The sequence below is a fragment of the Siphateles boraxobius genome, unplaced genomic scaffold, assembly GCF_051911475.1.
Source record: "Siphateles boraxobius isolate OS27281-9 unplaced genomic scaffold, OSU_SipBor_1 75, whole genome shotgun sequence".
Taxonomy (NCBI): Eukaryota; Metazoa; Chordata; class Actinopteri; order Cypriniformes; family Leuciscidae; genus Siphateles; species Siphateles boraxobius.
Genome location: NW_027509203.1, coordinates 1,367,501 through 1,382,375, shown reverse-complemented (window position 1 = coordinate 1,382,375; position 14,875 = coordinate 1,367,501). Strand labels below are relative to the sequence as shown.

The window sequence follows — 14,875 nt, the reverse complement described above, 5'->3', positions numbered from 1 at the left end:
ACTCAGGGCATGGATGTATTAGGGTTAGTTGACCCAAAAATGATCATTCACTTTCAATCTCAATTACTGATGTGAATCTGATTGGAGAGATGGCTGGGGAAACCTGTTTGAAAATAGTCATTATTTTCACATTTGATGTTTATAATGTCTGTCATTGGATTGTAAAGCCGTCTTTGTGTTCCATGTTGTTGTTGTTCAGATTATTTGGGCCATCCGAACAGCGTGGCCAGAGATATCTCCATCTCTGAGAGCCTCCAGCTCTCGGCCGGCAGAACACCGTTCGGGAAACAGAAAGAGAAAGACAGAACGAGAGCGATCAGCACACGACGCAGGTCGATAGAGCCGACAGCCAATCCCGCGCATTACTCTGGAAACACGATCCCACTCCAGTTACTGACAGAGCAGTGTGATTCCCTGTTTCTCTTGGGAAACGCTCTTCACTCCCCTCTCAGGATATGAAGAAATAGCGATGTTTGAACACTTAGAAAAATTTCATAGGTTTTTCCTAAAAGAAGAAGAAAAAAAAAGGAAAATCATGAACATGGTTACTGTAACACACATCTCTATGCTAAGTCCTTTAACTCGACATTCCAGAATGAGGAAGAAAAAAAAAACCTGTTTGTTAGTTTTTGTGTTTTTTTGTTTTCCTTCTCTTGCTATGTGCTATACAAGTGTAAAGTGGACTCGGAGTGCATGCAATCCCAGACCTTACACTGTTCACGATATCAGCGAGAGATCGACGATGAGTTTATACTCGACAGAGAGAATATGAAGAGGACAAGCCCAACATCACGTCGTAAGAGATCACAACGTCAGGTTCTGGCCGATCAGGTCTTTTTTATTCATTATCCTTTCCAAAGTGTTCAGAAACCGTCCTCAGGCAGCAGATGGGGTATTTTTACAACTATTGTACGGTATCGGCGAGTTGGAATATTGTGCATTATCTTTTTTGTTTAGTTGCTCGATTGTCACCTTACTATGTTTGTAGATACTTTTCTATTCACAATTTCTATTTATTTATTTATTTCGCATTGTTTGTATATGAAAAAAGTTTATTTCTATTTTTTAAATTTTTGAATAATTGCATGAAGTTTCTTTATTTATTCCATTGCTGTTTTAAATCCATTGTCACTTGTTTACAGCTTTTCTTTTTTAAAATATATTTCGGTTGAGTTTATTTTTATCAGTTTAAAAATAGAGCAATAGATGATGGTGGTCAGTCAGTGAAGAGCACAATTGTTCGATGTTTTTACAGTAGTGGTCCGGAGAGTCTGTAATATATCTGTATGGTTCAGGATCACTGTCTTTTGAGTCATGCCCAGTCTCTTACGATAACACATTAGGTGTCAAAGCCATGTTTCTTTTAAAAGATTTTTTTATTAAATAATGGTGATAATTAAGAAAAACACAAAGCTAGCTGGAGAAATAAAGGAGCTGTTTAGTGGAATGTTGGATCTTTTAAGCAAGTAGAGATTGCATGTTCTAAAAAAAAAATATATTGATATTGCTATATGTTCTAATGGTATGTGTGAATGATTTTGGATGTGTGTTTGTATGCATCTACATTTGTTATCATTCAATCAATCAATCAATCAAAAAAAAAAAAAAATTCTGACCAACAACCAGACACGAAACACTTGGTCAGAGGACTTTAAATTTCAGACCTTCTATGCAATGAATTTCTCATCTGAGGAAAAAAAAAAAGGGTTGTCAGAGTATTGAAACGAAATAAAACACCGAATCCAATAGTAGTTTCACAAATGTGATTAGGGGGCTGATTTGTTTGTATAAGAGAAACTGTACTGTAAATAATCAATCTGAATGGATTTAGTTTCCCATATTTGTTTTCCATTGTTGAAACGGAAGCGATTAGCCATAGCGATTCTCACGAACGTCCATCATTCCTCACTGTCCACCGATGGTCGTTGCCGCTATAGATTGAAAGATATATATGATGCGTAGCTGGTGCAATACTTTAACACAAGTATAATATATGAGGAGGTTTATATTCGAGGGGCTGCCCGTTATTTGCTCTTATGAGTGATCATACAGACTGCATTAATATCTGTGTGTTCAGAAAGGCTTGTTTATATGTATTGGGATATATTTATTTTTTCAGAAAGAAGTTTTAAATGACTATATACCAACATTTAATAAATCATATTTTATTAAACAAATAGATATTATGTAAATGGGTTAGTATGTATATGGGGCAGCACCTGATAGAGTTATATAACGTATAATGATCAGATATATAGTAGCACCTACAGAAAACTGTTTATACTGCCTGCAATATCAGCCGTATTAGCTTTCATTCTGTCTTTATTGTGCATGTGTGCGTCTGATCCTTTTCACCTCAGGAAAGCATAGACTTAATGTACCAACGGGAGATACTTTATGCATAGGTATAAGGGCTTAATTACAATACCAAGAAAGCCATTCATTCTGACACCCTAGGTTTGATTCATTAGGGCTTTTGACTGTGATGTATGTCAGGGACAGCAGATCACCTGCCATTATCTGTGCTATTTATTTATCCACTCATTCCTGCATTGTGATCCTTTTTACTGGGTTAGAAAACAGTTACTCTTGTAGGAGTAAATTAGTGGCACGAAGAAAGAAACACACGACAGGAAAATAAAACAGGCAATCAGATAAATCTGTGTTAAAGTGTCTTGAGGAGTGCATGGGCCTCGTCCCGATCCTTCGCTGCTCAACCATTCACCCTTAAAACACATGAATATATCTGTAAAACATGTAAATTGTACTATACTTCTGCACACGAAACATTCAAAGGAAGGTGTAAAATGACCTGGTGTTTTGTGTAAATTAAGTCTTAAAAAAAGAGCATCTCGACACAAACAGAAACCAAATAAACACATAAATATTCAAATAAATCACACTGTGTATGTGACCGGCTCATGTGGACTGTTTGGAAATGTAAAAAAAAAAAAATGTATTGAGACATTTTTGGTCTATGGTCTATCCTTGTGATTGTAAAAGACTCTTTTTTAAAAAAGAGAGAAAACGGCTTCCATGTAATTTGTGGATGGGGAATTTAAATCGACATGTATTGTAGAAAAGAGAAGAAAAAAACAGACAACAGTTTGAAGGTGGTCGAAAAATAAAGTGTTACATTGACTGTTGTGAAGGCGTATCCATATATCCATTGTAAACTTTGTGTTTGTTTCAGTGTATACCTGTAGTAGGCTTGATGTAACGTCATGTTGTGTGATGAAAGTAATAATGACCCTCCGATACAATCAGGAAAAAATAAAAGAGGATTTTAAAAAACATCTGCATCCCACTGTCCTTTTCAGTCCTGTGACAGACACAGATATTACTGCTTATTACATCTGAAAACACGTAGAACAAATATGGGACTCTGATAGAAGATATATTAAAAAAATATTCTTTACTCATTCACTCATAGAGATACTTGCAAATGCAAATATGATCAATATTTTGATTTAAACATATCGGGAAATGAATAAAATAAGCAAATCATTCAAACAAATCAGTTTTTTTTTAATTGGGTCAAAATGTGGTCGAATTTAATAGGACAAAGCAAAAATATTCAGCATTTAAAGTCCCCCTGTGGTGAAAATCCAGCTTTTAATGTTGTTTATACGTGTTTTTAATATTCTTTAAGACAAACCATGTGTAAATTCATAAGTCGACAGCATTGCTGAGTATTTTCTCCTTAAAACTGCAGTGAACCAAAGACAGTCTCAAAAACACGCTTTGAAATCGCTGGTGTTTCTGACGTCACAAACTACCTTGTAACCAATCAGATCAACGTGTGATCGTCAACGAGTGGATCTCTGAGTGAGTGAGTGAAGGCGGGGCTCATTTGCATATTCACAGAACCGCACATACTAAATGAGGCAAGGGTGTCGAATTACATTCAAGATATTTTAAGGCATGAATACTTTTTTTTTTCGAGAAAAAAACTTTTAATTTAGTTATTTTGGTGAGGAAAGATGAGCTTTAAGGCATACAGTTATTGACAGGGACTTTAAGACATTTCAACTTAAATTACATTAAACTGACTTTATAAATTGAGCTGAATCTGCTCAAATTATTTTGAATAGTTAAAGTAATATATATATATATATATATATATATATATATATATATATATATATATATATATATATATATATATATGGTCATAACGATTATGTACATTTTACAGTATATAACTGGGCCTGAAGACATTGTAGTACTTATGACCCTAGAGTGAAAACTTTAGTGAAGATTTATATAATTTAAAAATTCTAAAAACACCACAGATAAAAGAGGTTTCTGATTAATATGAAACGAATCAAGTTTGATCATAAGATTAATAATGTATGCCAAATTATATAAACAAAAAAGTCCCTTTTCTGATATATATAACACTAACGTCATCGCATCTGACCAATCAGAGATGCGTCCCGCTACATGGAGCTCCGCCCCGTCAGCTCCATCTGACCAATGAGAGACGCGTCCTGCTGCGTGGAGGCCCGCCCCCTCAGCTCTCCATGTTAAACTGCAGGATTCTCCTCTCTCAGCGACTCACTTCACACAGCGCTGTCATCATGGGCTCAAAGGTACTGACAAATCACTCAAATATCATGTACAACAACATCATCACATGTGTATTTCACTCTTTACACCGCAACGGAACACACACTGCTCAACCGCTGAACAACCAGTGAACAACAGCTCAGTGTTATTCGAGCAACTTCCGCGTCACGTGTTGGGAGCAGACGATCAGTTTAAACACACACATGTTCTGTGTTTCATACATTGTGTGTTTGTGTGTGTGTGTGTGTGTGTGTGTGTGTGTGAGGTGCTCCGGGAGCCGGTAGAGATCGCTCAGCTGTACCGGGATCAGTGTCGGTTCCCCGCCTTGTGTCGTGCTGACGTGGGTCCCGTGGTGACGTCACGATACGGAGGACAGTACTGCAACATCTACACAGGTTCATACTCACCTCATCACAACTATTAAACTCACCTTCATCATTAACCCCATAAAGTCTACTGTATCACAGTTTCTAAGGCCTCTATTTTCTCAACATGATCAAAACTTTGCTGAAATAACGTTGTACTTCATGCTTTCTGTTGTCTGACTGATAGTTCAGACTTTTAGCAAGTTAAAGGCGTTTTAGTATAATTGTAAAAAAACAAAAATGAAACCGTTACTTATTTTTATAAAGTAAACGTAAGGATATTTTAGATGAACACTTACTGGACTGAAGTGACTTATGTTTACTTGATTATCCATGCATCATTTTTGTTTTTGAGGAAAAATCACGAGTATTAAATATGATCATCAGGCTTTAAGGAAGGTTTATTAGTTCATCTCTCAATCATCATTGAATTGAATTGCATTGTGTTATAAATTTTATTTTTATTATCATAAAACTAAGCATTTAAAAATCATCTTACTAAGACATATTATTGGCAGATGCATTTTCTGCTATACTGTTATGAAGCATCAAGCATCACAATTTCATAAATATCAGTATCAGGGTATTGGATCAGTGCATTATTCTTAAAGTGACAGCGGCCTAATATTCCTGCTGTCTGTTTCTAATGTTAATCAAACAGCAAAAGACAGAAAAATCATTCACTGCTCTTGGCTGAATAACTTTTGTGACGTTAATAGGGATTAATCTGTTTAATTTATACAGTATCCAGTGTTATTTTACATTAGATTACTTTATTCAATGTCTCTCAATATTTCTTGTCTTTAATAATGTTTTAAATTTATATTAGTTAGGCTAGTAGTTTTAGCTGGAATTGGGAATTGGGAATTTTCACTGTTTTCTAAAATGTTGGTTTCATAGTCGGTAAATTTTTTTTATGGCTGGTAAACTTTCCAATTCTGTATACAACTATTTAATTTTATTTTTTATAGCACTTTTCACAATGCATATCATTTTCAAATCAGCTGTACAGAAATGAATAATGTTAATGTTTATAGCACGTTACAGCCGGACGAGGATGAGTTTGAGAGTTACACGGCACTCGCGATCGTTAAACAGTGCCGTGATGTTTTCCAGAGTGGACTCAGCGGGATCTGGAGAGGAACGAGAGTGTGAAGTTTTGTCGTCAGTACATCGTGTTTCATGATGACACATCCGTGGTTTACTCCGGACCCTCGGGAAACTGCACTGAGATCAAGGGAGAGTACGTCCCTCACGCTGCTCATTACTCACACACCTGCAACATCACACTTTACTCACTGTCGTGTAGAAAATGGTAGTAAAATATGACATGAACTATGACATGAGTTATGAAATCAGTTGATATTTCACAGGTTTTGTCCGTCCTTCTGTTAGACTCTCACACATGAATTATGTTGAATATCTGTCAGCTGTTAAATTTAACTACACAATTAGATAATACCAGTTTAACCAAGCAATGCTTCATGTTGTTCAGTCTGTGGTGTAAAAAGCTGCATTAGTTATTAAAGAAAAAACACTTCAGCAAAACATGATCAGCTCAAAGTCTGAATCATTTTTGGTCCCAAATTTTTATATGTTTCACTGTATGGATGATTTTGGGGTATAATATGTCACAGTTTACTTTATTTTGCTCTCCTCACTTACATAAATGATATATAGTGTCCTGCACACACTATTAATAATTTTTGGTTTGACTGTATATCAGCAAGGAAAGATATTTAAATGGATAGATCACCCACATCATTTCATTTTCAAAACAACTCACAGAAGTTTATTGGATTGTGAGAGCTCTGTAAACACTGGCTTTGAGAACCGGTGATCGACGTGTGTGTGTGTGTGTGTGTGTGTGTGTGTGTGTGTGTGTGTGTGTGTGTGTGTGTGTGTGTGTGCAGGCTGCTCAGTGTGGATTCCCCGTCCGGAGACATGAAGGCTGTGCTGAGAGAGTCCAGCATTAAAGGAGAAGACAAGCAGTTCCTGGAGGTCAGCTTATCTCTGTTCATTCATGAATCTGCGATACGACGACACCGTGTGACTTTACTGCACACTAACGCTGATGCGTGATCATGGTTAAACTGATAACAGGGTTCTCACGGGGCAATAAATGTCTGAAATTAGATTATCCTGATTATAAGGCCATTAAAAAGTATTAAAGGGGTGGTTGATTATGATTTAACTTGTCTAACTTTAGTGTGTAATGTTGCTGTTTGAGCATAAACTGCATCTGCAAAGTTACGATGCTCAGAGTTCAAAGCAAAGGGAGAGATTTTCTTTAAAAAAAATGTTTTTTAAGGACTACAACAAACGGCTGGTAGGAACTACACGACATTCCTCCCGGGTTAGTGACATCACAAACCCTAAAATTTACATAAACCCCGCCCCCGGTAACAGCTCATTTACATTTAAAGGGACACACACTAAAACGGTGCGTTTTTGCTCACCCTCAAAAAGTGACCATTTTAACATGCTATAAAAATATCTGTGGGGTATTTTGAGCTAAAACTTCACACACACACACACACTCTGGGGACATCAGAGACTTATTTTACATCTTGTGAAAGGGGCATTATACCACCGCTTCAAACGTATTTCTTCTGCTAGGCATTACATTTTAAGATAAGAGGTGGATGCCAATTCGCATACTTGTGCACTATTCTATGCTGTTTCGTAGTATGAATAGTGTATGTTATATTCGGGGGAAATGTTCAAAGTTTTCCCCAAATGGCCAGACTGATGAAGTAAATGGGGGAATATGTCCATGACCGGCTCCCACACATGAAAACTGTCCGTATATCATACATGTCGGCTCGTAAATATGTCTTCCTCCTCTTCATCAACCCCTTCTTCCTCTTAACCCAAGCTTCTATCACTCTTCAGCACTGATGTCACCTTTATCTCTTTTGGGAATTAAGAGCAGACCAGCGCTTGATTGATGAATGTCAGTAAAGCGCAGTTCCACTTGTTTAATGTGCTTTCTGGCAGCAAATCAGCCTCGTATCTCAGTGTCAGTCACATCGCAGTCATTGTACAACTCCAGTGATCTCTCTCTCTCTCTCTCTCTCTCTCTCTCTCTCTCTCTCTCTCTCTCTCTCTCTCTCTCTCTCTCTCTCTCTCTCTCTCTCTCTCTCTGTATCTCTCTCTCTCTCTCTCTGTATCTCTCTCTCTCTCTCTCTCTCTCTCTCTCTCTCTCTCTCTCTCTCTCTCTCTCTCTCTCTCTCTCTCTCTCTGTATCTCTCTCTCTCTCTCTCTGTATCTCTCTCTCTGTATCTCTCTCTCTCTCTGTATCTCTCTCTCTCTCTCTCTCTCTGTATCTCTCGCTCTATCTCTCTCTCTCTCTCTCTGTATCTCTCGCTCTATCTCTCTCTCTCTCTCTGTATCTCTCTCTCTCTCTCTCTCTCTCTCTCTCTCTCTCTGTATCTCTCTCTCTGTATCTCTCTCTCTCTATCTGTATCTCTCTCTCTCTCTCTCTCTCTGTATCTCTCTCTCTCTCTCTCTCTCTCTCTCTCTCTGTATCTCTCGCTCTATCTCTCTCTGTATCTCTCTCTCTCTCTCTCTCTCTCTCTCTCTCTGTATCTCTCTCTCTCTCTCTCTCTCTCTGTATCTCTCTCTCTGTATCTCTCTCTCTCTCTCTGTATCTCTCTCTCTCTCTCTCTCTCTCTGTATCTCTCTCTCTCTCTCTCTCTCTCTCTCTGTATCTCTCGCTCTATCTCTCTCTCTCTCTCTGTATCTCTCTCTCTCTCTCTCTCTCTCTCTCTCTCTCTCTCTCTCTCTCTCTGTATCTCTCTCTCTCTCTCTCTCTCTCTCTCTCTCTCTCTCTCTCTCTCTCTCTGTATCTCTCGCTCTATCTCTCTCTCTCTCTCTGTATCTCTCTCTCTCTCTCTCTCTCTGTATCTCTCTCTGTATCTCTCTCTCTCTCTCTCTCTGTATCTCTCTCTCTCTCTCTCTCTCTCTCTCTGTATCTCTCTCTCTCTCTCTCTCTCTCTGTATCTCTCGCTCTGTCTCTCTCTCTCTCTGTCTCTCTCTCTCTGTCTCTCTCTCTCTCACTTCCGGTGTGACGTGTGACTGTTGAGTGTGAGCGGAGCGTTTGCGAGTGAATCGGAGCTTGTGAGTGATAATTTTTTTCTCTTTCTCACTTTTCTTTCTTGTTTGGTTTATTGTTTGTTGTTTGTTTGTTTGGGCCGCGTGCTACCGTTCTCTTTGCGGGCAGCATGACGGCCCCACGTATGCACGGTTTGAGTAAACTCACGCGGCACCATGGAGTGAAAGTTGCGTCCGCGGTGAGCGTGGAAGACTGTTGCCTGGCTGCAGGAGAGGTTGTTGGGCATGAGCATATCATGTCGGCCTCTAGAATGAACAGTGCCACTGTCATCTTTCTTAGCTCTGTTGAAAAGGCAAATGAGCTAGTTGAGACTGGTATAGTTATTGAGAATCTTTTTACTCGTGTTCTCCCACTTTTTTAAAACTTCAAGAATTAGTTGAGTCGACTGGTGGTCAGGGTTATCTAGATTGTTTGTCAAACAAGAGGACACAGTTGGCTGATTTACTGGGCATTAAAACACAGGGGGCTCTGGTCAGGTCGAGGTTCCAGAGTGTGGACCAAATGGATGCTCCATCCAGGTTCTTCTTTAACTTGGAGAGAAAAAACGGTCAGAGCAGAGTCATCCATGCTCTGCGCTCCGAGTCTGGAGGATTATTGACAAACCCAGCGGACATTCGTAAGAGAGCAGTTGTATTTTATGAAAACCTGTATAAAAATGAGATTGGGGTGGAATACAGGAGTGACAGTGATTTTTTTAATGACTTACCCCAGGTGTCTGAGGAAGTCAATACTGAAATCTCTGGTGCTTTGAGCGTGGGCGAACTGTACAAGGCCCTCCAAGGAATGGAGTCTGGAAAGGGGCCGGGCATTGACGGCCTGCCAGTAGATTTTTATAAGTCTTTCTGGTCAGAACTAGGAGAGGGCCTTCTTGAGGTTTTGAATGAAAGCTTGGCTGAAGGCCAGCTGCCTCTGAGCTGCCGTAGAGCAGTGCTAACCCTCCTGCCCAAGAAAGGCGACCTTGCAGATATAAAGTGCTGGAGGCCCGTATCACTACTCTGTAGCGACTACAAACTGCTCTCGAAAACGTTGGCTAGCAGGTTAGCAGGAGTGATGGATGGAGTCATTCATCCTGACCAGACCTACTGTGTTCCTGGTAGGTCAATATTTGATAATGTTTAATTGATTCGTGATGTTATAGAGGTCTCCAAGATGTTAAATTTAGATTGTGGGTTAATCTCATTGGATCAGGAGAAAGCATTTGACCGTGTTGAGTTTTGCTATTTGTGGGGAGTTTTAGAGGCTTTTGGGTTTTGTCAAAATTTTATAAATCACCTTAAAGTTCTTTACAGTGGCGTTGAGAGTATTCTTAAGGTGAACGGTGGTTTATGTGCTCCTTTTAAAGCTCATAGAGGTGTAAGGCAGGGGTGCTCAGTGTCTGGTAAGCTCTACTCTTTGGCAATAGAGCCACTTTAACAACAAATACGGGTTAAACTTCATGGTATATGGTTGCCAAACTGTAAAAATAACATTATATTGTCAGCTTATGCCGACGATGTCATGATAATGGTTAATAGGCAAAGTGACATACAGGTTTTATTAGGTTTACTTAAAGCTTTTAAAGGTTTATCCTCTGCAAGTGTAAACTGGAGTAAGAGTGAAACTTTATTATTAGGTAAATGGGCAGGTGGGAAGCCAGATCTCCCTGAAGGTCTAGGTTGGGGAAAATCAGGGTTTAAATACTTAGGAGTGTATCTTGGTGATGATTTTACAGTGAGGAAAAATTGGGAAGGAGTCATTGAAAAGGTTAAAGGTCGTCTGGATAAATGGAGATGGTTAATTCCAAAGATGTCATATAGAGGGCGTATTTTAATTATAAATAATTTAGTTGCTTCTTCATTGTGGCATAAGTTTGCATGTATTGATCCTCCTTCACATCTGTTAGCGAAAATCCAGACTATTTTAGTAGATTTCTTCTGGGATAAATTGCATTGGGTCCCACAGAGTGTGTTATTCTTGCCTAAGGAGGAGGGTGGGCAGGGTCTAATACATCTTCACAGCAGAATCGCAACTTTTCGGTTGCAACTCATACAAAGACTACTAGTTGGTTCAGTTGAATATAAATGGTGTTCTGTTGCATAGTTTATTTTACGTAATCTTGAGAATCTGGGTTTGGACAAAACAATTTTTTTTCTGGACCCTACGAAATTGAACACTTCTGGTCTACAAGTGTTTTATAAGAACCTTTTTAAGGTTTGGAGTCTTTTTGTTTTCACAAAAGCAGAGGGTTCTCAGTCACTTCATTGGCTATTGGAAGAGCCTCTAGTTCGTGGAGCACGTCTGGATGTGTCTGCCGGTGGACTTTTCCCAGGACTTAACAAGACACTCATTGACAGTAAAATCACCACTTTGAGGCAATTACTGGAAATAGCAGGTCTTGATTTTAAGAATGAAGAAGCAACGGCTCAACATCTGGGAATTCGATCGACCCGTCTAGTTGCGCAGCTATTGGCAAAATGGCAGACGCTTCTTAATACAACAGAAAGAACTTTGTTGACTGAGTGTCGTGACGGTCTCTGTAAACCAAATCCTGAAGACTCTTTTCCTTGTTTGTTTGTTTCTTTGAACCTAGGAGAGGTTTCTGGAGTGTTTTTAAAAAGTTTTGATTCTTTGTGCGTAGACTTTTTTCTTGTACTGGGAAAACTTTGTATAAGTATTGTGTCATTATTTTCAACAAAAAATTTTTAAATAAGAAAACTGATACTCCATGGCGTGATTTTTTTACATTGAATATGGATAGAAAACCTGAGTGGAGAGCACTTTATAAACCACCGTTGACGAAAAAGACAGGCGACTTACAGTGGAGAATTCTTCATGCCGCTGTCGCCGTCAATGCTTTTATTTCCATTTTAAATCCTGAGGTTGATGCTCAATGTCCTTTTTGCACTGAGAGAGAAACCATTTTTCATACATTTGTAAATTGTACAAGATTTTGGCCTTTATTTTTGTCTTTAGAAAGTATTTTTCGGAGGAGTAATGCTACTTTTTCGACAGTGTTATTTATTTTGGGTTTTAAATATGTGTTGAAAAAAAGATTTGTATGTCAGTTGTTGAATTTTGTGTTGGGCCAAGCAAAATTGGCTATTTATACTAGTAGAAAAAGGAAAATCGAACAAAATTCAGAGCAGAATGTAGTTGCTATGTTTTCGAACATGTTGAAAGCTAGGATATTGATTGATTTTGCTTATTATAAGCATATGGATGATCTCATTACCTTTGAAGGTTTTTGGTGTTGCGATGAGGCATTGTGCTCTGTATTTGAAGGTGACTTGTTTTTTGCACATTTATTGTGAGTTGGGGCAGCTCTTAATATTTATGCATATTGTAATGTAAATATAATGTGAAATGATTTTGTAATAAAAGTTTGTTAAAAATCAAATCAAATCTCTCTCTCTCTCTCTCTCTCTCTGTAGATCTGGCACAAGAACAGAAAGCTGAAGTGTATTAATCTGACGACTCTCAACAAACACGGCAAAGTGTATGAAGATGGTAAGAGGAAAACAATCACACACTTTCCTCTCAACTGTATCGCAAAAGTGTTGTCAACACTGTGTACGTTGTGTCCACCTGGTGGTCAGAAGAATGAACAGGACCTGCTAAACTGCTGTGAACCTAAAGATATTTGACCCCTTAAAACTCATCTTTGATCACCAAAATTATGTATTTAAATTTTTTTTCCTTCTTCATGCCTTAAAATATGCCAGAAACACCAGCAATGTTTTTTTTTTCAAAGCGTGTTTTTGAGACTGTCTTTGGTTCACTTCAGTTTTAAGGAGAAAATACTCAGCAATGCTGTCGACTTATGAATTTACACATGGTTTGTCTTAAAGCATATTAAAAACACCACATAGACACATAAACATCATTAAAAGTTGGATTTGCACCACAGGACACTCAAATCAGTTTGAGTGAATGATTCAATGACTCACTCATAAACGCTTCACTTGTTTCATTACTGGATGAATCAGTGTTTCTGAATGAATCTCTTGAGTGAATGATTCAATGACTCACTCATATTTTAAGTCTCTTGTCAATACAATCTTTATTTGAAGCCTCAAGTTGCTTTCAAAAGCTGATTAAATCTATTTCGATCGCTACTGTAGACATCAGTGTTTATATCTGAACTATAATCTTTTCTCCCAGCACTTCTGTGATGGGGTTTGATCCAGATCGACGTCTTTAACGGTTAATCCTGCAGCTCTACAACACACGATCACACTGATAACAGTAACATATGGAGTGTGATCGTATATGAGCAGAATCATGAATTTATAAATAGCCTTTAGTTTATTTGCCTTTGTTAGTCGCCGGTGGCAGGTTACATTAAGGTCTTCAGTCAAGTCTAAACCATCTGTTCATAGGAAAATAAGATTTCCTGAACACTCCACATAAGCAGAGGCTGGTAATGTGCTCTCTGTTCTCAGATCAGTTCGGCTGTATGGTCTGGTCTCATTCAGAGACTCACCTCCTGTATGTTGCTGAGAAGAAACGACCCAAGACTGAGTCCTACTTCCAGGTTCACACAAAACACACCCTTTCTAATGATCCTGTGAGTGTGTTCTTCATCTGATCCCATGTTCCCTTGAACCGCAGGGTCCTGAGACGGGTTTGCTCACCGATGAAGAGGAGACCGGCAAGACGGACAAGAAGGAGGAGACCGTCCTGGTAAAAGTTTGCCGTCATGTATTGTTTATTTTTATTTGATAAGGACAAAGCATTATGTGAACAAGCCGGATTATGGCAACATTACTAATGTACATCCACAGGTACACACAAGAACAAATACTACACACAACACTACAAACAGACAATACCCCAAACACATTATTGCAATTTCTAAGTAACAACTGATTTACCATAAGCCACTTTAACAATGTGATAAGAATAACGTTTTCTTATTGACTGCGGTAAACTATTCCTATATTTGCTCCCTATCACAGATAATACTTTCTGACCACAAGATGTTTCTCCTGTACGGCACGTCACAATCTAACCTAATGATAGACCTGGTACTTATACCACAATCTGTCCTGTTTTATAAACTCATTTAACAGAGGCCCTTGCCAGACCTTATAAATAAAACACGCATATTTGTCATTTTTACAATTTTCAAAACTCCATTTTCAAAAAAAAATGTTTTTTGTTGTTGTTACAGTACTGAAATTAGAGGGTTTTTTTTTTATCTTTTATCGCCTTATACAGTGATTCTATTAACTTTAGAGTTGTGTCACCTATGAATGACCAACTATTAAAACAACACTGAATATGTGACAAAAATCATTGAATGTAAATACAACCTGGCAGCACCGACTGTCAAAAATGCCTAATATATTTAAAATTCTTTAAATAAAATGTTACAATATTAGACAACTTTTTTTCTCGTGACTTTTAAAAGTTTTATCCAAAGTAACCCCAAGATACGTAAACTCGTTAACAATTCCCAGCTCCTCTCCTCTATGTGTCATCTCTACTAACTGTTTTGCACACATCATACACACAGTTTCTGTTCGTGTTCAATAATAACCTGTTCTGGTAAGACAATCCTGAATATTGGTCATAGCAGAAGTCAAAGTAATCAAAGCTTTTACAAAATTCTTAGCATGGGTAATAATTACTACATCATCTGAACATTGACATCTTTACATACTCCAGGTAGATCATTAATATAAAGTGAAAATTAAACTGGTCCCAAAATAGAGCCTTGTGGAACCTCCTCTGGGCAAGCAAGCGAAGTGTACCATCAATACACACACATTGTTTCCTATTTGAAAGAGATGATTTTATCTATTGCCTCCTCTAACAATGTTTTATTTATTAGATCAGA

General features: G+C 38.2%; 2 protein-coding genes across 5 annotated transcripts in view; both read left to right on the top strand.

Annotated features, from left to right (window-relative positions):
• Positions 1 to 2,862, top strand: part of bsna (bassoon presynaptic cytomatrix protein a) — a 53,364-nt gene extending 50,502 nt beyond the window's left edge. For all 4 annotated transcript variants that reach the window (XM_077217599.1, XM_077217595.1, XM_077217597.1 and 1 more), the window contains one exon: positions 200 to 2,862. The gene's annotated coding sequence lies outside the window, so the exon portion shown is untranslated. The remainder of the gene's footprint in view (positions 1 to 199) is intronic.
• A 1,622-nt stretch (positions 2,863 to 4,484) lies between these two features.
• The window catches only part of LOC143724551 (acylamino-acid-releasing enzyme-like), a 50,341-nt gene continuing 39,950 nt past the window's right edge, over positions 4,485 to 14,875 (top strand). Inside the window, exons 1-7 of the mRNA XM_077217695.1 lie at positions 4,485 to 4,595; positions 4,838 to 4,967; positions 6,054 to 6,180; positions 6,851 to 6,938; positions 12,465 to 12,540; positions 13,476 to 13,567; positions 13,645 to 13,716. Coding sequence (XP_077073810.1) covers positions 4,527 to 4,595; positions 4,838 to 4,967; positions 6,054 to 6,180; positions 6,851 to 6,938; positions 12,465 to 12,540; positions 13,476 to 13,567; positions 13,645 to 13,716 — 654 coding nt within the window. The 5' untranslated portion in view covers positions 4,485 to 4,526. The remainder of the gene's footprint in view (positions 4,596 to 4,837; positions 4,968 to 6,053; positions 6,181 to 6,850; positions 6,939 to 12,464; positions 12,541 to 13,475; positions 13,568 to 13,644; positions 13,717 to 14,875) is intronic.